A 24,337-nucleotide genomic window follows, 5' to 3' on the forward strand; every position below is an offset into this window, starting at 1 on the left:
TCTAAAGCCTCTGACCAGTCTTACATTCATTTTACTCTTGGCAGATTATCTTGGCATGAAATCTATAGTCTCATTTCTATATTCTTTCTGTTGGCCAAGAACAGGGGGAACGACTCATTTTGGCCATGTAGCCTGCCCTGGGATAAGGAATTCTGTAACTGGACACATGTTCTCTAAGCAAAACTAGGCTACTGTTAGTAAAGGAGAAGGAGGAAACATAGCAATTAGCAGTTATCTGCCACACTGGGCCAGAAAGTAGTTCTTAAGAAACCAAACAAGCTGTATTGTACGGCTCAGATACTCTTAAGACAGCTCTTAGATATAAGTAAATCAAGAGGTAATTAAAACCTTTCCTTTTGAGAGAATGGTACAAGTATCCCTTCTGGTAGAAAACATCAATCCATCTATATGTGTTCAGATTCCTCTTTCCCCTTCTCAGAACTTAACGGTACTGACAGTTCCTCTTCTTACGCAGGCACATTTAATCCCTCCATACTGGATACATCACATTAGGAATTAAACATGTCCTAGTTTTTCATTAAAAAATATTTTCCATTTGAAGAAGGAAAGGAGCTGGTTGCCCCAACTGTACTGACTCAATTTTTAAAAGAAAAGGAACACCATCTTACACTCTCAGTGAACTTTGGAATGCAAACCTGTAAGCCATAGAGATAAAATGCCAACAGCCGAGCAGGCCTCCCGGGTGGATAAAAACCAGGCCAGGCAGACCCCGTACTTAGACCTCCCGGAGCCAGAAGGAATGCAATGTCCACATGTAATCTTAATAATACTCATTGATGTAGACTAAACCATATGTTCAGATAGGCTTAGAAAGTAAATTTATGGCCTTAATCTGATTGTATCTCTTACTAATATTGTCCCAAGTGGACTTTGGGTATGAGGATTTGGGGACATGGGCTTGGACATGTACACTTTGGGTATAAAAAAAGGTTGTCACAAAAATCGGTTGGGGTCCTTGGCTAAGGAGGAAACTCTGCCTCGGACCCGCCGGTATAATAAACTGCACTCCACTATCCACGCTGTCCTTCTGACTGAGTTTGTTTCCTGGAGCGTTTGGCTATAACATTTCATGCATTGGCTGGGAAGCTCCTCACTGTGAGGAAACAAGTCCCGTTTGGGGCTACTTTGAGACTTTGCGACTCAGATCTTCTGGACGGAGGAAGGCGCCTCACCCTTCTGGAAAGATTCCATTTCCCGACGCCCAGATCTTTCATGTTAGTGGGTAGTGGACAGCAGCAGGGGAGTTGAGCACTCAAGTAAGGAGGTTCCCACCCAGCAGGGTGGAAGAGGGGACCTGATCAACCCCCTGGGAGGGAATGGGGAAGACACTGACTGTGATTGTTATAAAGGAGATGCTGTCCGCGTTGTCTTGAGGTAAATTATTACCAGGCGATTGCGAGAGGGCTTTTGAAGGAAAAACTTGGGTGAATGTCACAAAGAAGGTGGTGTCCACGTCGTCTTGGGGTAAATTATTACCAGGCAATTGTGAAACGGATTTGGGGGAAAGAAACTTGGTCTTTGTGTGCTCATATTCTGCTCCCCCTGAAGAGGTGTCCCATCTGTTGTGAAATTCTTGATCCCCTCAGAATTGTCAGGCTAGAAGGAGGGGGATACATAAGTGAGTATGAATTGGCTTTTCTGGAGACGGCCTGGAACATGGGATATTTAACCCATCTGTGTTTTCATCTGCACCTGATCAAGCCCACCAAGGCAGAATAGACTTAGACCACGTGGTGTTCTGGTTCGGCCATCCAAGCAGCAGGTGAAGACACACGGATCCCCCTTCTCCCTCTGGGATCTGGCAGGTAAGGCTCTTCTCACCCCAATGGCAATTTAAGTGTTTCATTGAGTGGAAATAGCAGAAGTACATAGGGTATAGAGAACTTCGTAAACAGAACAAAAAGGAAAGGAAGAAGAAGGTCCAAGAAGGTAAGCAAGATGGGGGGAAGTGAATCTAAAGCAACTGTGTTGGAGTGCATGATTAAAATTTTAAGAAGGGATTTTAGAGGAGACTATGGGGTGAAGATGGAGAAGGCAATGGCACCCCTCTCCAGCACTCTTGCCTGGAAAATCCCATGGATGGAGGAGCCTGGTGGGCTGCAGTCCATGGGGTCGTGAAGAGTTGGACACGACTGAGCAACTTCACTTTCACTTTTCACTTTCATGCATTGGAGAAGGAAACGGCAACCCACTCCAGTATTCTTGCCTGGAGAATCCCAGGGACGGGGGAGCCTGGTGGGCTGCCGTCTATGGGGTCACACAGAGTCGGACACGACTGAAGTGACTTAGCAGCAGCAGCAGCAGCATGGGGTGAAGATGGTGCCTAACCACCTTCACATACTCTGAGGTCGAATGGCCCACTATGGGGTAGGAATGGCCACCAGAGGGCACCATGTACTTAAAAATAGTGGAAGCAGTCTATACAGTAGTCACAGGAGAGCTAGGACACTCTGATCAATATCCATATATTGACTTGCAGCTATGGTTGGCTCGAGATCCTCCTCCTTGGGCAAGGCTCTACATTCAGAAAGGGAAAGGGAAAATATTAATGGTACAAAAATTGATGACAAAAAAGAAATTTTGCAGGATCCAGAGAGGGACGATTTGCCCCATACTGGATGACGCATTGCCATCCAATGCTCAATCTGGACCGGAGGCCACCTTGCCCGATCCAGGGCCTGCTGATGCTCCCGAAGCTGCCCTCCCACCAGCTCCCCCAGAGATCGCAGAGCTGCCATCTTGGCAGGCTCCAATCCCAGCAAAGGAGCCTCTAGTCAACGCCCATAGGATTCAGCCCCAGACGAACCTCCTAAAATATACCCACCTCTCCTGGTGAGTACTAACAGGGAAGGGGGAAGGAAACACTGGAATTAAACAGAGGCTACACTCTGCCAAGGAGCTAGGGGAAAGGGCTCCACTACAAATGCCCCTCAGAGAGCTTCAGCAGCCTCAGTTCAGGGAGCAGACAGACATTACCACTAACCTCCTGTAGCTTATCATTACCAACCGTTTTCCTCTATGGACATATTAAATTGGCAGAAACACACTCCACCATACTCGGAGGTGCCACAAGGCATAATAAGGCTGATGGAGACTATTTTTCCAATGCACTGTCTTACATGAGACAGCATAATTCAGTTACTACTCTCGCTCTTCAGCACTGAAGACAGATACAGGATCCATACTGAGACTAGAAAATGGCTATGAGAAACGGTCCCTGGGGGTATCACGAACCCACAGCGGTGGGCAGAATTAGCCACCCCTGATGAAAGGTCCAATTAGGACTATAACACAGAGGGAAGGAAGGGGTGGCTATTTTGCAAGGTCTCAAGAGGGGGGCCCAAAAACTTGTTAATATGGCAAAACCTAATCGAAGCAATCCAAAAGGAAACTGAAAACACCTACTGAATTTTATGAAAGACCATGCGAGACCTGTAGACTTTCAGCTCAGTTCAGTTCACTCGCTCAGTCATGTCCAACTCTTTGCGGCCCCAGGGACTGCAGCATGCCAGGCCTCCCTGTCCATCACCAACTCACGGAGTTTACCCAAACTCATGTCATTGGGTCAGTGATGCCATCCAACCATCTCATCCTCTGTCATCCCCTTCTCCTCCTGCCTTCAATCTTTCCCAGCATCAGGATCTTTTCAAATGAGTCAGCTCTTCACATCAGGTGGCCAAAGTATTGGAGCTTCAGCTTCAACATCAGTCCTTCCAATGAACACTGAGGACTGATCCTTTAGGATGGACTGGTTAGATCTCCTTGCAGTCCAAGGGACTCTCAAGAGTCTTCTAAAACACCATAGTTCAAAAGCATCAATTCTTTGGAGCTCAGCTTTCTTCACAGTCCAATTCTCATATACATACATGACCACTGGAAAACCATAGCCTCGACTATATGGACCTTTGTTGGAAAAGTAATGTCTCTGCTCTTTAATATGCTGTCTAGGTTGGTCATAACTTTCTTGCCAAGGAGTAAGTGTCTTTTAATTTTATGGCTGCAGTCACCATCAGCAGTGATTTTGGAGCTCAAAAATAAAGTCTGACACTGTTTCCACTGTTTCCCTTCCTATTTGCCATGAAGTGATAGGACCAGATGCCATGATCTTCGTTTTCTGAATGTTGAGCTTTAAGCCAATTTTTTCACTCTCCTCTTTCACGTTCATCAAGAGGCTCTTTAGTTCTTCTTCACTTTCTGCCATAAGAGTGGTGTCATCTGCATATCTGAGATTACTGATATGTCTCCTGGCAATCTTGATTCCAGCTTGTGCTTCATCCAGCCCAGGACTTCTCATGATGTACTCTGCATAGAAGTTAAATTAACAGGGTGACAATATACAGCCTTGACGCACTCCTTTTCCTATTTGGAACCAGTCTGTTGTTCCATGTCCAGTTCTAACTTTTGCTTCCTGACCTGCATACAGATTTCTCAAGAGGCAGATCAGGTGGTCTGGTATTCCCATCTCTTTCAGAATTTTCCACAGTTTATTGTGATCCACACAGTCAAAGGCTTTGGCATAGTCAATAAAGCAGAAATAGATGTGTTTCTGGAACTCTCTTGCTTTTGCGATGATCCAGCAGATGTTGGCAATTTGATCTCTGGTTCCTCTGTCTTTTCTAAAACCAGCTTGAATGTCAGGGAGTTCACAATTCACGTATTGCTGAAGCCTGGCTTGGAGAATTTTGAGCATCACTTTACCAGCGTGTGAGATGAGTGCAACTGTGCGGTTGTTTGAGCATTCTTTGGCATTGCCTTTGTTTGGGATTGGAATGAAAACTAACCTTTTCCAGTCCTGTGGCCACTGCTGAGTTTTCCAAATTTGCTGGCATATTGAGTGCAGCACTTTCACAGCATCATCTTTCAGGATTTGAAACAGCTCAACTGGAATTCCATCCCCTATGTAGTCAATCACTTTTGTAATCTTTATGGCACCTGATGTAAACTACAATGTATAAACCAGCTGACCTTTTAAATTATGGATCATGACTGTAACATGATTGTATCTCTCTTTAACATTTCCCAGGCTAGGCTTAAGGAATTTGGGGATGTGGGTTTGAGCATGTACACTTAAGGTATATAAGGTTTTCACAAAAGTTGGTCAAGGTCCCTGGCTAAACAGGAAATCTGTCTCAGACCCATCAGGGTAATAAACTGCACTCCACTATCCACGTTGTCCTTCTGAGTGAGTTTGCTCCCCGGAGTGTTTGGCTACAACACAGCCTTTATATCTCAAGCCTACCCCGATATCAGACAAACTCCAAAAGGCAAATGGAGTATTAGCCATGACCACCTCACAAATAATTGAGATTGCTGATAAGGTATTCAGAAACAGAGATGTGGAGGCAAAAAAGGAGGCTGATAAAAAACAGAGAGAAGATAACAAGAGAACCAATTAGAGGACCATGGTAGTGGCCACGACCTTGGGAAGATCCTCCCTGGGCCTTCCCCCAAACCTCCACTCCCTCTAAATCGGAGTTGTTCTCCTGGCAAGCTTCCTGCAAGGAAGCCCAGGACAGCCCTGCAACCAAACCAATGTGCCTGATGCTAGGGCTTTGGTCATTGGAAAAATGAATGCCCCCAGAATAACAGGGAAAAAGAACTGGCATCGGCCGTTATAGGGCTGGCCAGACTAGAGACTGAATAGGGGTGCCAGGGCTCAAAGACACAAGGTCCCTTGTGAAGAAACCATGGTAAAACTAAAAGTGGGGGACCAAATTATTGACTTTATGGTGGATACTGGAACAGAATTGTCAGTGGTGACCAAACCAGTGGCACCCCTCTCAGAAAAGGCCAATGCTATAGAAGGAGTAACCGGGGAAAAGCTGATCAGACCATTTTGTCTACCCTGGAAATGCCAGATGGGAGGACATCAAGTCACTCATGAATTCCTGTATATTCCTGAATGCCCAGTACCTCTGTTGGGGAGAGACTTGTTGTCTAAATTGGGGCACAAGTGACCTTTTCCCCCCAAGACAGGCCCACTCTCCGGGTGGGCTCAACCACCTATTTACTCTCCCTCCCGAAAACCCCTCAAGATGAATGGAGGTTGAAACCAGATGGGCTAAACAATCATGAGAGAGAGAGCTGATCTGACAATTCCCTGAGATTTGGGCAGAATATACCCCGCACCCCACCCCTCCGCCGGGCTCGCCCAATATCAAGCTCTGGTGGTAACAGAATTCAAACCCAGTGCCATACCAGTCAGGAAACGTCAGTACCTGCTACCTCTGGAGGCCAGAGTTGACATCTTGCCACATATTAATATGCTATGACAGGCAGGCATCCTGATTGAATGCCAGTCAGCCGGGAACACACCAATCCTACCTGTAAAGAAGGAAGAGGTCTAGACTACAAGCCTGTGCAGGACCTCAGACTGGTCAAACAAGCAGCTGTAACCCTATACCCCACTGTTTCTAACCCCTATACCTTGCTCAGCCTCCTCCCACCGAGTGCTAAGATCTATACTTGCCTGGATCTAAAAGACACAATTTTTTTGTTTCTGCATTGCTCCAGTATCTCAGCCCATTTTTGCCTTTGAATGGGAAGATCTAGCAGGGGGCACCAAATGACAGCTCACTTGGACTCGCCTCCTGCAAGGATTTAAGAATTCCCGACCATTTCCGGGGAAGCCTCGGCTTCCGACCTGGACTCATTCCACCCAGAAAGATTTAGATGCTGGCTGTAATAGTACTAGATGACCTGCTGTTGGTTGCAGAGAATAAAGAGGCCACCCCGCAATGGCGGGGAAAACCGACTGGCAGATAAAGCCGCAAAACAAGTGGCTGAGGAATTAGGAGGTGCCGGGGGTGCGACTGTTAAGACTCTTGTGCTCTCGAGAATGCCCGAGTTAACTTCAACTCTCCCACAGTATACCCTGGCCCAAGACCAGCTGGCTGAAACAGAAAGGGCCACCAAAAGTGAAAAGGGTTTGTGGGAACTGCTGGATCACAGGCTGCTAGTTCCCGAGGCATTAGCCACTTCATTAGTGTCTCAGGTACACCAGACTACCCACTTGGGAAGTGACAGAATGGAAAAACTAATTTGGAAATATTTCTTAATACCACGGCTTTCTTCCCTGTGTAAAATGGAATCCCAGAACTGTTCTGCTTGCTCAGAGGTCAATGCTGCCCCAGACATAAGCAGAACTCTCCAGGAATACAGTTAAAGGACACTGTGCCCTGTGAACATTTAGAAGTGGACTTTACTGAGATGAAATCCTGTCACCATGATCGTTATTTACTGGTCATGGTATGTACCTTCTCAGGATGGGTGGAGGCCTTCCCCACCTGAACTGAAAAAGCAAATGAAACGGCTTGCTGTCTGCCTCAGGAAATAATCCCCAGATTCAGGTTCCCACCCAGTATATGATCAGACAACGGCCCTGCTTTTGTAGCTGATTTAATTCAACAGGTATATAAAGCTCTAAATGTCAAATGGAAATTACATACAGCATATAGGCCCGAGTTCCAGAATGGTGGAAAGAACTAACTGAACCCTTAAAGAAACACTTTCAAAATGGATTATAGAGACTGATTATTCATGGATGGACTTACTCAAATTAAGAGTGACCCCGCATTCCCACGGTTATTCTCCTTATGAAATTGTCTATGGGAAACACACTCCCATAGTAAGACAGGTATTAGCAAACTTGCCACAGGTAAGAGGGGATGGAATTTCACAGCAAATGGAACAATTAAGTAAGGTAATAAACCAGGTAACTAAGTTTGTCCAAGAAAGGGTGCCATTCCCCCTTGGGGAACAGATTCATGAATCTGTGCCCAGTGATCAAGTGTGGGCCAAGGACTGGAAGCATGATTCTTTGGCCCCACACTAGAAGGGTCCATACACTGTTGTTCTAACTACACCTACAGCAGTTAAAATTGCAGGTGTCACTCCCTGGATCCATTACACAAGGGTGAAGAGGACATACCACGCAGACCTAGAGGATGCTGAGTGGACTGCACAGAAGGACCCCACTGATCCCCATGAAATCAAGATCATCTTAAAATTAAAAAAAGAAAAAATGAAGCTCTGCTATCAACTCCTGCTACATGGACTTTCCTGTATCATCTTGGGACTAACCATAATTTCAACACAAAACATTTTTATCTCATGGCACATTCCTATGCGAACTTCCATAACACTTCTAACTGTTGGGTTTGTGGGGCAATGCCTTTATCAGTAATGAACAGATTCCCTTGGTGGGTGTCTCCCCTCCACAGAGGGGACTTTAGCCCCCTCTGTTCCTTTTTGAGATAACAAAGAAACAACAATCTTTCTTTGGTAACTCACAACCTGTCACTTCTTTCTTGGTGTAAACTGAAATCTAATCAGATTGACCAAGGCCATGAGGTGACATTTGATGTAAATGCAAGCTTTACAGAAGTGACAAAAGCCTATACTTTTTACTTTAAAAATAGTAAAGATAAGAACTCTATGGCCAATAAAAGGGGCCAATCCATCAGGTACTTTGAACAGTTTTACCAGATATGGGGTGAATATTTTTGGATGACTCCAGAAAAAGGCCAGCTTATTGTCCCTACCCCTATCTGCTGGGAACAAAGGGAACAAAAGATTGGATTTGGTGACCATGCCGTAGATCCAAAAGAATTGAAATACATGGGATACTTATCTTCTGAGCAATGTAAACAGTTATTACAGGTCACCTATTGCCCAGATTTACCAGCTCGCTGGCCTGGCTCAGACTGGAAAAACAACCCTGAGATCCGATGGGTGGCCCCTAACAGCACTCAATGGCTGTGCGGGTCAAATTTATGGCCTTGGCTTCCAGTCAGTTGGGTCAGCCGCTGCACTTTAGGATTTGCCTTTGCTCGTGGAATTATTAAGCCATCCTTAAAACAAGCCCCAGTAAATTTGCTGTATTTACATGTGCGGTGGGCAAGGTCTGTATTTCAATGGTACGATTACTTAGCTGCCTTGTTCATACCATCTAGAGGAACAACAGATATTATAATTAAAGTAGAAGCTCTAACTAATTTCAAGAAACAGGCCCTCCTGGACAACACAAAGGCTATCCAAGCTTTAAATGAAGAACAAATACAAATAAGAAGGGCAGTGATTCAAAATTGGATGGCTTTAGACATACTTACAGCCACCCAAGGAGGGACCTGTGCTATAATTAAAATTGAATGTTGTGTATATATTCCTGATTTATCTGGCAATGTATCAGCTGCTCTAGATAACATGAAAAACCAGGTAAAATCTATGTTTGATGATAACCCTCCTTTTTGGACTTCTGTTTGCCCATGGATAAAGGGCAATTAGTGGAAGACTAGGTTAATCATTGTTATAGTTGCTCTGTTAATTTTGTTATGTGGACCTTGTCCAGTGTATTGTCTGGTTGGTGTCACTGAGATTGGCTGCATTCACCCAAATATATACCAAATATATCCCTATGAGTGATGCTCATACTAGAAGTTGAGAGCATCAAGAGGGGGGAATGAAGAAGGAAAGGAGCAGGTTGCCCTGACTGGACTGACTCCATCTTTAAAAGAAAAGGTACTCCATCTTACACTCTTGGCAAACTTTGGACTGCATACCTGGGAAGCCATAGAGATAAAATGCCAATAGCTGAGCAGCCCTCCCAGATGGATAAAAACCAGGCCAGGCAGACCGCACAGCTAGACCTCCTGGAGCCAGAAGGAATGCAACGTCCACCATGTAATCTTAATAATACTTATTGATGTAGACCAAACTGTATGTCCAGATAGCTTTAGAATGTAAATTCATGGCTGTAACCTGACTGTATCTCTTACTAACATTGTCCAGAGTGGACTTTGAAGAATTTGAGGATGTGGGCTTGGACATGTACACTTTGGGTATAAAAGGTTGTCACAAAAATCGGTTGGGGACCCACTGGTGTAATAAACTGCACTTCAAGGGACTTCCCTGGTGGTCCAGTGGCTAAGCCCCCAAGCTCCCAATGCAGAGGGTCTGGGTTTGATCCCTGGTCAGGGAACTAGATGCCACATTCCACAACTAAGAGTTGGCATGCTGTAACTAAAGATCCCACATGCCGCAATTAAAAGATCCTGAGTGCTGCAACTAAGAGCTGGGGAAGCCAAAATTAATCAAGTTAAAAAAAATAAACAAACAAACCGCACTCCACCATCCACACCGTCCTTCTGATTGAGTTTGCTTCCTGGAACGTTTGGCTGTTAACACCTTGACCAAACCTCTTTTCAGCAACTTCCCTATCTTTCTCCTACTATCCAAATTTGTCCATGTTTATTCTTTACTTCCTCATCCTTTATCATTAAACTCATCCCAATCTACCACCCATCCTCAACATATCATTCAGTATTTACACCTAGTTCAGTTCAGTTCAGTTCAGTCGCTCGGTCATGTCTGACTCTGCGACCCCATGAATCACAGCACGCCAGGCCTCCCTGTCCATCACCATCTCCCAGAGTTCACTCAAACTCATGTCCATCGAGTTGGTAATGCCATCCAGCCATCTCATCCTCTGTCATCCCCTTTTCCTCCTGCCCCCAATCCCTCCCAGCATCAGAGTCTTTTCCAATGAGTCAACTTTTCACATGAGGTGGCCAAAGTACTGCAGTTTCAGCTTTAACATCATTCCTTCCAAAGAAAACCCAGGACTGATCTCCTTCACACCTAAGGTCAACGATAATCTTCATGTTGCCTTTTTTTTTTTTTTTAAGAATTCATCTACTTAACCTCATCAGTCAGTCAGTCAGTCAGTCAGTCAGTTCAGTAGCTCAGTCATGTCCGACTCTTTGCAACCCCATGAATCACAGCACGCCAGGCCTCCCTGTCTATCACCAACTCCCAGAATTCACTCAAACTCATGTCCATTGAGTCGGTAATGCCATCCAGCAATCTCATTCTCTGTTGTCCTCTTTTCCTCCTGCCCCCAATCCCTCCAAGCATCAGAGTCTTTTCCAATGAGTCAACTTTTCACATGAGGTGGCCAAAGTACTGCAGTTTCAGCTTTAACATCAGTCCTTCCAATGAATACCCAGGACTGATCTCCTTCACACCTAAGGTCAACGATAATCTTCATGTTGCCTTTTTTTTTTTTTTTTAAGAATTCATCTACTTAACCTCATCAGTCAGTCAGTCAGTCAGTCAGTCAGTTCAGTAGCTCAGTCATGTCCGACTCTTTGCAACCCCATGAATCACAGCACGCCAGGCCTCCCTGTCTATCACCAACTCCCAGAATTCACTCAAACTCATGTCCATTGAGTCGGTAATGCCATCCAGCAATCTCATTCTCTGTTGTCCTCTTTTCCTCCTGCCCCCAATCCCTCCAAGCATCAGAGTCTTTTCCAATGAGTCAACTCTTCGCATCAGGTGGCCAAAGTACTGGAGTTTCAGCTTCAGCATCAGTCCTTCCAATGAATACCCAGGACTGATCTCCTTTAGGATGGACTGGTTGGATCTCCTTGCATTCCAAGGGACTCTCAAGAGTCTTCTCCAACACCACAGTTCAAAAGCATCAATTCTTCAGCGCTCAGCTTTCTTCACAGTCCAACTCTCACATCCATCCATGACCACTGGAAAAACCATAGCCTTGACTAGATGGACCTTTGTTGGCAAAGTAATATCTCTGCTTTTCAATATATTATCTAGGTTGGTCATAACTTTCCTTCCAAGGAGTAAGTGTTTTTTAATTTCATGTCTGTGATCACCATCTCCAGCGATTTTGGAGTCCCAAAAAATAAAGTCAGCCACTGTTTCCCCATCTATTTCCCATGAAGTGATGGGACCAGATGCCATGATCTTAGTTTAACCTCATAGCAGCATTTAAACAACCGACTTTGCCTTCCTTCTTCAAACGCTAATTTGTTCTGGTTTAGTAAAATTCTAGTTTTACTTACTTTTTAGATATAGGTCTCCGTGGTCAGTGGTAGATATTCTCTTTTCACACTATCCATTTTCCCTGTGCAATTTTAGTAACCTCCACAAAACCCATTACCCAGTCTATCTCCTGATGTTGCTAAAATTGTATCTCCATCCTAGACATCTCCTCATGTCCAGATCAACATATAAGCCTGCTCATCTAATGTCTCATATAACATGAGCATGACAAATTGCAACTACTGCTTTTTACTTCCATCATAAGTTCCTCATTCTGTATTTTGTTTCTTAATAAATTAGAGCTACTCTGGTCAGTATCTGTAAGACCAAGTAGCAAATCTCAAGGGTTCATTCAGTATTTAAAATTGGTAACTTCCCCTTTACTTGAAGACTCACTGGTTTTCTCATGCTGAAATGTCGGGATTTCCTTCCTGCTTCTCTGACACCTGCTTTCAATGACCTCAGCTCCATCCACTCTACACTAAGCCCAAAAGATCTATCAGCATATCACTTCCATTCCTCCCTTTTCTATGGTCTTATCCAAATTTGTACAGTCAGCATAAAATATTTAACTACAAACCTTGTGACCTTTGTCTTTTTTAAAAAACAAGATTACTGTATTGACTCTATTCCAATAAGCTTATTTTTCTCATAAAAATATGCCAAAATATAAGCAGTGTAGTGCTGGTACAACTATTTGAAGATATCTTTGTGAAACCAGGATCTCTCTGACATCATCCTTATTTAGGCCATGCTTGTCATCCTCCTGGTCACAAGATGGCTCATTCAGCTTTATGAGTGCAAAATCCAAAGGGAGAAGACTAGGGAAGACAGAATGACAAAGTGCAAAAGGCAAAGAGATAACACTAGATAGACCTGTCCCCAGTAATACTGTCTATATTTGATTCATCAGGAATGAGGGGAATGGCTCCACATGGCAGCAAAGCTGCTGAAAAGAGTTCTATAATTAGACATGTTGATATAAGCTAAAATGGGATTGCCAGTAGGGAGGGATGAACTGAATATTCATTTAGCTACTAACAATATCTGTCACACCAGGCCAGAAAGCAACTCTCAAGAAAATGCTAGTAAAGTAGTATAATATAGTTCAGATACTTTGAACTTAATGCAATTAACTTAATCAATAAGGTAACTGCAAACATATTAAAAACACATAATTTTAAAGTTATGTATCAAAAAAGACAACATCATAGTGAATATTAGACAACACTTAGATTTAAAAACACGTGTATACCTGTGGCAGATACATGTTGATGTATGGCAAAACCAATACAATATTGTAATGTAATTAACCTCTAATTAAAATAAATAAATTTTTTTTTAAAAAACAAATTATCTTAGACCAAAATGTGTTATATAGCTATAGGTGTGTTTATAGGACTATCGATAGCCTCAAATGCTTATTTTAGAGGACACTGAAACAATGACCTTGAAATCCACCTTAAGACAATGAAAAAGGCAACCTCACATTCTTAACTGTTACAGGGTTTCTCTTCCAGTATGAATTCTCTTATGTATAATAAGTGAAGAACTCTGACTGAAGGTTTTTCCACATTGAATACATTCATAGGGTTTCTCTCCAGTATGAGTTCTCACATGTCTTCTAAGAGAAGAGGAAACACTGAAGGTTTTCCTACATTCCTTACATTCATAGGGTTTCTCCCCTGTATGAGTTCTCACATGCATTCTAAGAGATGAGAGACCACTAAAAACTTTCCCACAGTCAGTGCATTCATAAAGATTCTCTCCAGTGTGTATTTTCTTGTGAACTTTAAGGTGAGAGCTTGTGTTGAAGGCTTTTCCACAGACATCACATTCATAGCGTTTCTCCCCACTGTGTATTCTCTTGTGCACTATAAGGTAAGAACTTGTGCCAAAGGATTTTCCACAATGATTACACTCATAAGGTTTCTCTCCAGTGTGAGTTCTCACATGAACCTTAAGAGATGTTTTTTGACTGAAAGCTTTTCCACACTGATTACATTCATAAGGCTTCTCACCAGTGTGAGTTCTTACATGTCTCCTTAGGGTTGAGGAATCATTGAAGATTTTCCCACATTCTTTACATTCATAATGTTTCTCACTCATGTGACTTCTCTGGTGCAAAATAAGATTAGAAATCCTTTTGAAAGTTTTTCCACACTGATTACATTCATGTTTCTCTTCAGTAGGAGTTTGCTCCTGTTGCTCAAGGGATGAATGATGACAAAAGATTTTGTTTTTATTACATTCACAGGAATTCTCCACCATGCAAAAATTGTTGCATACAGGAAGCATATTATTATGTTTGAAGTGTGTGTCACATTTGCAATATGTGTACACTCTCTGTGCTATTTGAGTTCTTTCAAGATGCCACAGAGTTCTGTCATATTCATGACTTTCACAGAGCCTCTCACTTACAGAGATATTTTCAAAATTGTTTAGGGTTGGATTATGTTTCAAACACTCAATATTTAAGTAACATTTATGGCAATGTTTACTGGTAGAAACTCTCCTTGAAAAAACAAGTGCTGATCTAAGTTTAGAGTTTTCCTCTAATTCATGATAGTCAAACAATCTCTCCTGAGATGCTGTCTTCTTTTGAGTAAATGTCACTTGCCTCAAAATTTCCTCTGGGATCTTGTGCTGTTTTCTGATCCTACCGCATTCCCAGTCTTCTTTTAATGTAGAAGACAAATCATCCATTGTGAATCTTATTATTTTCATGCCACCAGATGATTTTTCACCCAAAATATTCTGATTAGAAGTTGACTCTTTGGTTTTGAATTGAATCTCCCAGTCTGAACAGGTACCTTGGGGAATTCTGCTTATCACAGTTCTTATGTCTTCTTGACCCAACAGGGAGATCACAGGCTTGCATAATTGATATTCCACTAAGGTGAGATTTATATAGTTTTCCAACATCACATCTCTGTACATACTTCTCTGAGCAGAGTCCAGCATCATCCACTCCTCCTGGGTGAACTCCACAGCCACATCTTTAAAAGACATTGGTCCCTGTAACCAAGTTGCTGGAAATCCTGGCACTATCCTTTCCCCCTTAGTATTTCTCATATAGAAACAGGCAGAGTCCTGTGCAGGCAGAGCCCATATTGAGGATAGGTCAGTGGCTGCCATCTTGAGCGTTTGAATGTGACATCCACCTGCACAACAGGGCTGAGAGATCTGGATACTTCTTTTTTTGTTTCTCTGGTCCAATCAGGTCAGGAATGCATTTCACTGGGTGTCCTCCCTGTAGCCAAAGAGGCAGGTTCGGGTAAAAGAAGAAAGGTAAAAACAGGGTTCCATGGGAAGCAAGGTAAAAAAAAAAAAAATGTAGACCCTCCCCTGTACCTTCCAGCAAGGTCTCATCAATTTAAAACATTTATTGGGATTTATATTGATATGCAATATAGTCATCTTTGGCCCCCTTCTAGAACTGCTGCCTTGGTTATTCATACTGGCTTCTCCTGTAGACTACTACTCAGCTCTGGGTAGAAAAACAAGATTTTAAAAAATTGAAGTCAAAGAGAATCAGTTTAAAAAGGCACAGTTTCTTGAATTTCATGCATACCTTGCCACTTTTTCAGTTCACTTTTTAAAATAAAAAATAATTTTCCTGCTAATCACAACTGTTTTATGTAAATTTATTTATTGTATATGTAACTAAACAACCTTACATATAATTAATAGGACTAATGATTTGGCTGCTACCCTACTTATAATTTTATTGGAGCTGTTTAAGGTAAACATGACTTTGAAACAAATGTTCATTTGATTACCTTCAATTTAATCTCTGTCCCCAAAGTCCATATTTCCTTATGATAATTCATTCTATCTAAAACTTGAATGGGGTTAACAAAGAGGCATGAGCTATGTTCTAAGTTTTGAGACTGAGGCCTTTAAATTTCAGATGGTATAATACTTCCTGAATAATTTTTATAATATAAATATTGAAACAACTGACACTTTATGTGAGTAGAAATGAGGAATGCTTGGAGACTTTAAGGATCACAAGAAATCATGCAATAATATATTATGCTAATATTTTTACAAATCTCACTTTTTTAAGGTTAGTTAATAACTTTCAAATATAAGACTTCTATCTCAGTATTATACTCTAATAGAGTTCAGGTTTAATGGACAAAATTAGAGAACTCACATTTTTATTTAGACAAAGATTGTCAACAGGTAGATTTTATGTACCTAATCCAGAAGTGTACATAAGACTGTCATTTTAATGTAAATCATATAAAAATATACATCTGATTTGTTCCTTGCCAGGTATCCTGAGTATCCAGAACACTACCCATCACACATGCCCAGAACTGACTCAATTAACAACTACAAACTGAAATTAATCACTACCATTTAAAATTGAATCAGAAGTCCAATATCTATCCCCAAAGATTTTGAGCCCAAAACTTTCAAGGGAAAAATCATTTTACCAAATAGAAGAAAAAAAATCTGTGCTTCTTGAATTACTCATGAGACTAGTAAAATCTTGCAAGGATGGTACACAGAAAGATTAAAGTGCAATCTTAATTATGAACATTGAAAAGTTCTAAGTAAAATATTAGTAAATTGAATATGGCAGTATATTAAAGTAATAATACAATGTCACATTCAAGCAGGGTTTAACCAGGAATGCAGGAATGGTTGAAAAGCAGAAAAACTATTATTGTTATTATAATGTCAGGGTATAATGAACACTCTTGTATCCATCACTCTTGTTTTGAAACAGATCTGGGAATGGCGTATCACTCATAAATATTTCAGAATTTATCTCAAATTAAAAACTCATAACCAAGATACTATTATCACACCTACAAAACTAGTAATAATTCCTTAATGTCAAACACACCAGGCAGTCTTGAAAATTTTCTGTTATCTCATAAATGTTTAACCCCTCTCCCACCTTGTTTCTTTGACTCATGGTTGAAATAACGTTCATACAATCTTACATTCTTTAATTTCAAGTTTGCCACAGAGAAACGATATCTCATTACTGTGATACAGCTCAGTAACAGATTAAGGTGTGCGGACAAAGGATGTCACAACAAAGGATGTTGTGGCCTTCAAGCCATCAGCCACTACAGCCATCCTAGACTATGTGTTCTGAGGGGATTCAGCATGGAGAAACGCAGGATACTGGCCCTAGATAGATAAGGTGCATAGCAAAGGAATGATTACAATAAACCTGAACTCTTGCACCTTCCCATACACAAAAAGTGCTAAATTCATTAACCTGAGATATCTAGTTTTCTTTAATTAACAGTATTTTTTTGATGTTCCAACTACCAGGTCTTTCTTATAAAAACTACATATCCTGGCTCCTCCCTTCTCTTTGGAGCAATCTCTCAAAGCTATTGAGAAGATCCACAGAATAAAATATAATTCTCAACTTTCAGGTTTTGTATTTTTTTCAGTTAACAGTTCTGGCAACCAACTAAGGGACCCAGAGTTGACTTCTTTCCTTCACATGAACTCTACAATGAGCCAGAGTCTTAGTACAGGCCTCCTGTGCCCATCTGCCTCCTCAAAGAATTCAAGTTTGAACTTGAATATGAATATGGGTGAATCTCTCTTGGTTCTCCTGGTTCTCCCAATTATTTGCTGATGATACTGCATTTTATTTGGGGGTGTATAACAGGTACTTGGCTCGCCAGGTGAAAGATACTAGGGTCGCTTGGTTGACAGACACTATGAAGAAGAACCACTGCCACCACCCCTCTTCACATAGACAGTTGGAAGATCCTGGGGGACTCAGGATGAAAGACAGCAGGATTTGTTTAATTGAAAGACACTTAAACTAAGAAAGACACTGAGTAATCTGGGCTGAGTGGTTAGGTAAGAGGTTGACCTGATGTTTTTCCTCAAAAGGCTACCTTAACAAGAATTTGTCAGAATAAAACTGAAAACATTACGATAGCTTTCAGCTCTGAAGAAGGGACATCTCATGGCCAGCAATGGCTTTCTCAGGCAACTGAGAAACTTGCAGAAGTGGTAAAGGCAAATCTTCATAGTGTCCAGCTGTCCCTATAGGGAAATCCATTCAACTTAACTTTAAAAACTTGCTCTCCTGGGGACAGAAATAAGAACTAGCCACTCTGTGATCAAAGCACCCTGATGGTCTTCTACTACCAGAGGGATAACTGAGACACATTAGAGGAGCAGAGAAGACTCTGGGGTAAAAACCTAGAGGAATTAAGCTCATAAGCAGCACACTGGTCCACCACACAATCTCACTGGTAAATTTTATCCTCAACGAATTCAATTTTAAAATGGGAAATAGATTCTCTCAGATAAGCTAGGGGAATCAGAAAGCCAACCTCCAACTAACACCCTAGCCAGATTTATGTACATACAGAGCTCATACTTGCAAGAACCTACTTAACTGGGGATTAAAGGAAATCTCACCCTGAAAATGACTATGATGGGGCCCTTTTTCTGCATACACAGTCAAGTTAGAGAAAGTTAGCTTGATAAAACATCTTTTCAGAATTATGACCTTAAAGATAAAAGCCCTTCTAGGGTGAACCTGCATTTCTCTTTCCTGTGTCTTTGAGACTAAACGTTCTATCTGTTCGTCTTGTGTGGTATATGTGTGTGTGACTTGAGAACTTGGTCTCTGCCATCCAAAAGGCACACATATCATGTTCATTTGATGACAAATAGACTGGGGTTCTGATCAGTCTTTCGTCTGACTGTACCAACTGTTAGGGGCTTTTTGCCATCCTAACCTTCATTGTGTCAGTCTGTACAATGACCACCTTCACTTTCTTAAACTCTTTTTAGGAGTAAACCTTCTAGGCATCCTTTATACTGTCTTGTAGGGAAGCCTCTTGCATCTTATTAGTTTGAGTCACTACTATCATATATTTCATTAATGGCCAGATGATGGAGCCATCAAATGGAAGAAACTTCTAAACTGGTAAATTTTTAAAGAGCTCTCATTATAAACAGTTGTTTTCTTGGTACTTATGGGGGGAAATAAACCACATTAAATGGTGGAAAAATTATAAAATTATTTACACACACACATACACACACACGCATAAAATGATTAACCTAAGAACTCTTAATTTAAAACAGACAAAAAAACAGTCTGCGAAGTCTTATTTGTGGCCTCTGCTTCCCCTCAATGGATATTACAGATGCTAATAAAAACAAGTTAATGTTAATTAGGTAAGTTAACAAGAAATTTTAAAAAACTGAAGGGAAAGTCTACAAACTTTTTCCTAACAAGGGGAAATTTTAAAGTGACTCATCCCCCAAAAGATAAATCTCTCGATGGTTATTAAGAAATGGGATAAATAAAACAGACATTAAGGGAATTAAAACAAAAAGTTTTGATGCAATACTATCTCAGGTTGGATGGGCCAAAGGGATCCTCATTGGTCCCCAACATTAAAGGGCCCCAAACAAGTCCACCTTATTTACCCTGTTGTGACTCAGCTGGTAAAGCATCTGCCTGCAATGTGTGAGACCTGGGTTCGAGCCCTGGGTTGGGAAGATCCCGTGGAGAAGGGAAAGGCTACCCACTCCAGTATTCTGGTCTGGAGAATTCCATGGACTATATAGTCCATGGGGTCGCCAAGAGTCAGACACGACTTAGTTCACCTTTACTTCAACACAAATACAGCACATAATTCCATAAATTTCAGATTATGGGCTTCCCTGGTGGCTCAGAGGTTAAAGCGTCTGCCTCCAATGCGGGAGACCCGGGTTCGATCCCTGGGTCAGGAAGATCCCCTGGAGAAAGAAATGGCAATCCACTCCAGTATTATTGCCTGGAGAATCCCATGGACAGAGAAGCCTAGTAGGTTACAGTCCACGGGGTCGCAAAGAGTTGGACACGACTGAGCAGACTTCACCTTCACCTCAGGAGATAGATGGCCCTCAGGGCAAATAATTGGAGTTTCATTCTCTGTGGATCCATACTCCAAGATGAAAACAGCAGGACAACTGAGGAAGCTGGGCCTTGGCCAGACAAAAGATAAGTGACCACTTATTTTTCATTCTTAAAGTCAGGAGGATTCCCCAACTACACAAACACAGAAAAGTTCCTTAGGGGACAAAAACTAGGGGGTGCCATCCCATAGCAAATGAGGCTAACTACCCATAGGCCTCTGCTGTAGCACCTATCTTGGCTAAGAGATGTGTGGGAGGATCCTGAGACATACCAAATATATACTCCAAATCAAGCAAATCAAAAAGGACTGACCAAAGGAAAACCAGAAGAAATGCTCCATGTAAGTGATTTAAACTGCCCCAAGGGTGCAACTCTCTGAGTCCACCCATGTGTCTATACACAAGTAATGGATTCTTTTTTCCTCCTAATAAACACTTTACTTGTTTCACTACTTTCCATCTTTGTGGGATTTATTTTCTGCGAAGCTGAAGTGCCAGGGCCTTGCCACTGAACACTAGTCTAATCCCTAGGATTCGGTGCTCTCAATCCCACAACTCAACCTCAATCTCTGTCCACGAACTGAAGCTGTTGCAGCCCAAGGCCACCGAGATCAAACCAAACACACACACACACACACACACACACACACACACACACACACACGCACATAAAGGGCTAGAAAAAATTAACACTGAGATAGCTGACCAACAATTACTTGGGGCAACAGGCCAATTAACCAAGTTAAAAGATTGACAAAAAAAGGCCTGAGTTCCTTGGTTCAACCCTTTACTAGGGACCCCAGAACATTTTACGTAAAATAGATAAAAGGTCAGGGGATAAAAGAAGGCAAAGCTTCTATGACTCCTTGTAAGACCAAGACTTGTTGATAGGCTTCCTTTACTGTTGGGGACCAATGGGTACTATGTCGCCTGCTTGGTATTGTTTTTTATAAGACAGCATGTAGATATGCCCCTCAAGAAATATTAAACTTACTAAAGGAAACCAATAGAGTCATACAATATAAAGTAAAAACTGGGACCAATATTCAGGGACTAACAAAATTAATAACATAGATTTTGTTCTGGGTCTAATCTGTGCACTCAGAGGGCCTTTGTTGCATGCCTTACTCAAGCTTTTGAAGACAGTGAACCCTAAAGTTCTATGAATAGTACACGGAACTCTTAATTTTCAGTTTATTTGGAAATCATCTCACCCCAAATCTGATTCATAGCCTACTTAAAGGTTTATTAAGGACAAACAGAAATCTTAAAATTTTTTTCCACAAATAATAAAGCCTTAATCATCTAAGCAAGCAAATTTAATTTATTCCCATTGTTAATTATAAACTAAATTTATATTGTAATACCTGATTCAGAACTAAGTTTTTTAAGTGATGCTATGAGATCTCTAGTTTTGTCTGTTTATATGTGTGTGTACACATTATACATATAGATGTCTCTACCTTCAGAAAATATTATCAAAATTAAACTTATAAAGAGTTCTATTTAATTGGCTTATAAGTAAGCACTTACAAATTAAATATTTCAAAATATAAAAGAAACTGGTCAGAATGAATTCCAGGCTCACATGATCTAGAGGAAATACTCATTAACATCTGGTATTAAAGCTAGCTTAAGCTTGCTGGTTTATTCAATATAGACAGGTCTTATTTTTATTGTACCTAGGTTTATTGAAGGTCAATATGTTCATGTTATTTCTGTTGCAGATTTGTTAGCAAAAAATTAACTTGGTAGGATGGTATTTTCATAACTTATAAAAGTAAATGAGGTAAGAGTTTTCAAGTGAACTCTTTAGGAATAATTATATATCTAAAATAGTTTCTCCTGATTTTTAGTAACTTGAGTTTTGCTAAGTTAAGCTAAATGATGGGAATTCATTAAATAGCCAGGTCATCTCAGGTAAGATAAAACACGTGAACATTAATTGGTAAACAGGTCTAAATTTACCTCCTTTTGTCTCCTTATGAGACAGAAACTAAAGATGTTTGGGATTTTTAGACACATGTCTTATAAGACACTGAAGAAAGAAATCAGAAAATTTATGTTACTAGGGGTTATGGAAAATTCCAAGTTTGCCAACCAGGAAATGCTGCTATGACAAACAGTTCACAACTACATACTGCATGTCCATTTTCCCTAGAGATTAAGGTTTTAAGGGTTAAAACTGAAATATAATTAATAAATATTAAGGAAAGCATTTTAATGTGCAAGGGAATTAGAATTTATGTTTTCAGTAAAAGAAGGTATGAAGAATAGAAGTGAATTTGTTGGGTAAATAAGGGTGATTTTGTCCTGTAGTTGCTTAATTCTTGATTAAAAAAAATAATAATAAGGGACAACCTAATATGGATACAGAAAGTTTTGGAAAGTTTGTAGAAAAGGAGCCCTGAAAAAGTAGTTTTGTACATGTCAAATTCTAACTAAAAAAAGTTCTTTTAACCTTTAGCCAACTCTGAGATGCTTCAAAGGAGCCCTGAGACATCTCACAGAAGAATATTAAACTAGGCTTACTTGGTATGTTGAATTACTTGAGAAGCATTTTCGGGTGATTGGAGATAAATCTTAGGTTATATTGTATCAGTAAATGTCATTAATACAGATATTCCAAAACTTATTTGGAATTTCTAAAAATATGGTATGTCCTTGTATAATGTTACCAGTCATAATTCTAGCAAGTTTCTTGGCTATTGCCTTGTAATTAGACCTTTGACCATGTCATTCTAAGAAGAATGCTTTTGTAAACAAAGATAAAACATTTATCTTTTTCTCTCTACCTGATCCTTCCATAATTTGGCTTCTCCAGCTGACTGACTCCAGATGACTTGGCCTATTATGTCAAGATTACAACTAGTTATACTAATCATTGTTTTAATTTGCTCTCTCTCATTTTCAAATTATTTATGCCTTGTGTCTCTCTCTGCTATGGTATTAATGTTACCAGTTGCATTATATTCTGTTTTACAAGACTGTTGTCTCTTGCATTACACAATGTGTAACCAGGCCTCCAACAAAATTAATATCTCAAAACAGTTAATCATATATATAACTCTACACATAATTAGTGTAATAGTACAACTCTAAATATGGTTAGAAGCAACAAGGGAAAACATCTACTGGATCATAATAATACAAGCAATCCAGAGAATTTTAGACGATCAACAGGGTCTAATCCAAAAAAACATAAAGTGAAAAAGCGAAAGTGTTAGTCGCTCTGTCCTGTCCCACTCTTTGTAACCCCATGGACTGTAGCAGGCTAGGTTCCTCTGTCCATGGAATTCTCCAGGCAAGAATATTGGAGTGTGTTGCCATTCCCTTCTCTGGGGGATTGAACCTGGGTCTCCTGCATTGCAGGCAGATTCTTTACCATCTGAGCCACCAAGGACCAAACAAAAATCCTCAGCACATCAAATGGCCTATCAACAGAATCTTTTCCTGATTTAGGAATGAGAGCCTTCCCAGTACAGTGGACTAAATTGGTCATGCAGACTTTCCAAATGATCCAGTGATTAAGACTGCATTTCCACTGCAGGGGGCACAGGTTCTATCTCTGGTGTAGAAACTAAGATTCCACATGCCACGGTATAGTAAAAAAAAAAAAAAAAAACTGTCATGAAATGTTATGACCAAGAGGAACCACTGTGTTACAAGAATGTCAACTGCCATATCAGCAAAGAATGCTGCAGCCTTCAGGTGACGTGGCCACTGCAGATCAGCACCCTGAAGGGATTCAGGATGGAGAAACAAAGGATACTGTCCCTGAAGAGTTAAAATCCTTACCAGAGGAATGCTTTCAATAAGCCCAGACTCTTACATCTTCCCATACATAGGAATGTGCTAAGATCATTAACTTGATGTTTGGTTTTCTTTCATTAGTGTAATTTTGTTTTATTCTAACTACCTGGCTTTTATCGCAAATCTCCTGTATACCCTGGCTCCCCCCTTACCTCTTGGGAAGGTTCCTCAGAGCTGAGAGGCTGATCCCTGGCTTAATTTCTCAACAGTACACCCCCTTAAAAAAACATAATTCTCAACTTTTAGGTTATGCTTTTTTTTTTCAACTGACAGGTGTTAAGACGGACTGAAAAAAAAAGCACCAGGATAAAGTAAGAAGTACAAGCTGGACACCTCTGCTCCTCTCACTCACGGAAGAAAGTCAGACTCTTCCCCAGCGCCCGGCGCTGCTCACCCCAAAACACCCACCCCGAGCCTGAGTCCGTCCCAGGAAACCCGGGCGACAAGAACACCGCCCCCTACCCACGGCCGACGGCCTGGCGAACCCAGCAGCCCCTTGTCCCCTCTCCCTACCGCATCTCCTTGACGTCCGTGAGCCTACGCGCTCACCTGTCCTCAAGGTTCACGCCCCTCGGGTCGGAACCACCAGGCCGCGGTGGAAAGGGAGCAGAGAGCACAAGGTGCAGGCAGCCGAGCCGATGCTCTCATCCGAGAGCAGCAGGGCAGGGGCGCGCGCTCGCCTGGCCGCGGAGCCAGGGCCAGGACTACATTTACCAGGAGCCCCCGCGCCACCCTACGGAGCGCT

At 41.4% G+C, this 24,337-nt stretch overlaps 1 protein-coding gene across 3 annotated transcripts in view; it reads right to left on the reverse strand.

Moving 5' to 3' along the window:
* The window catches only part of ZNF891 (zinc finger protein 891), a 42,282-nt gene extending 17,990 nt beyond the window's left edge, over positions 1–24,292 (reverse strand). The window contains exons 1-2 of one of the 3 annotated variants that reach the window (XM_027956349.3): positions 24,142–24,292; positions 1–15,118 (exon numbers count right to left, since the gene is read on the reverse strand). The exon at positions 1–15,118 is cut by the window's left edge and continues 17,990 nt beyond it. In XM_027956349.3, coding sequence (XP_027812150.1) covers positions 13,366–15,003 — 1,638 coding nt within the window. In that variant the 5' untranslated portion in view covers positions 15,004–15,118; positions 24,142–24,292 and the 3' untranslated portion in view covers positions 1–13,365. Of the gene's footprint in view, positions 15,119–24,105 lie in introns of all 3 variants that reach the window. The other 2 variants (XM_060400725.1, XM_060400726.1) reach the window with 2 other exon arrangements.
* Positions 24,293–24,337: the final 45 nt, after the last annotated feature.

Source organism: Ovis aries, chromosome 17 (assembly GCF_016772045.2).
Source record: "Ovis aries strain OAR_USU_Benz2616 breed Rambouillet chromosome 17, ARS-UI_Ramb_v3.0, whole genome shotgun sequence".
NCBI classification, from domain to species: domain Eukaryota; kingdom Metazoa; phylum Chordata; class Mammalia; order Artiodactyla; family Bovidae; genus Ovis; species Ovis aries.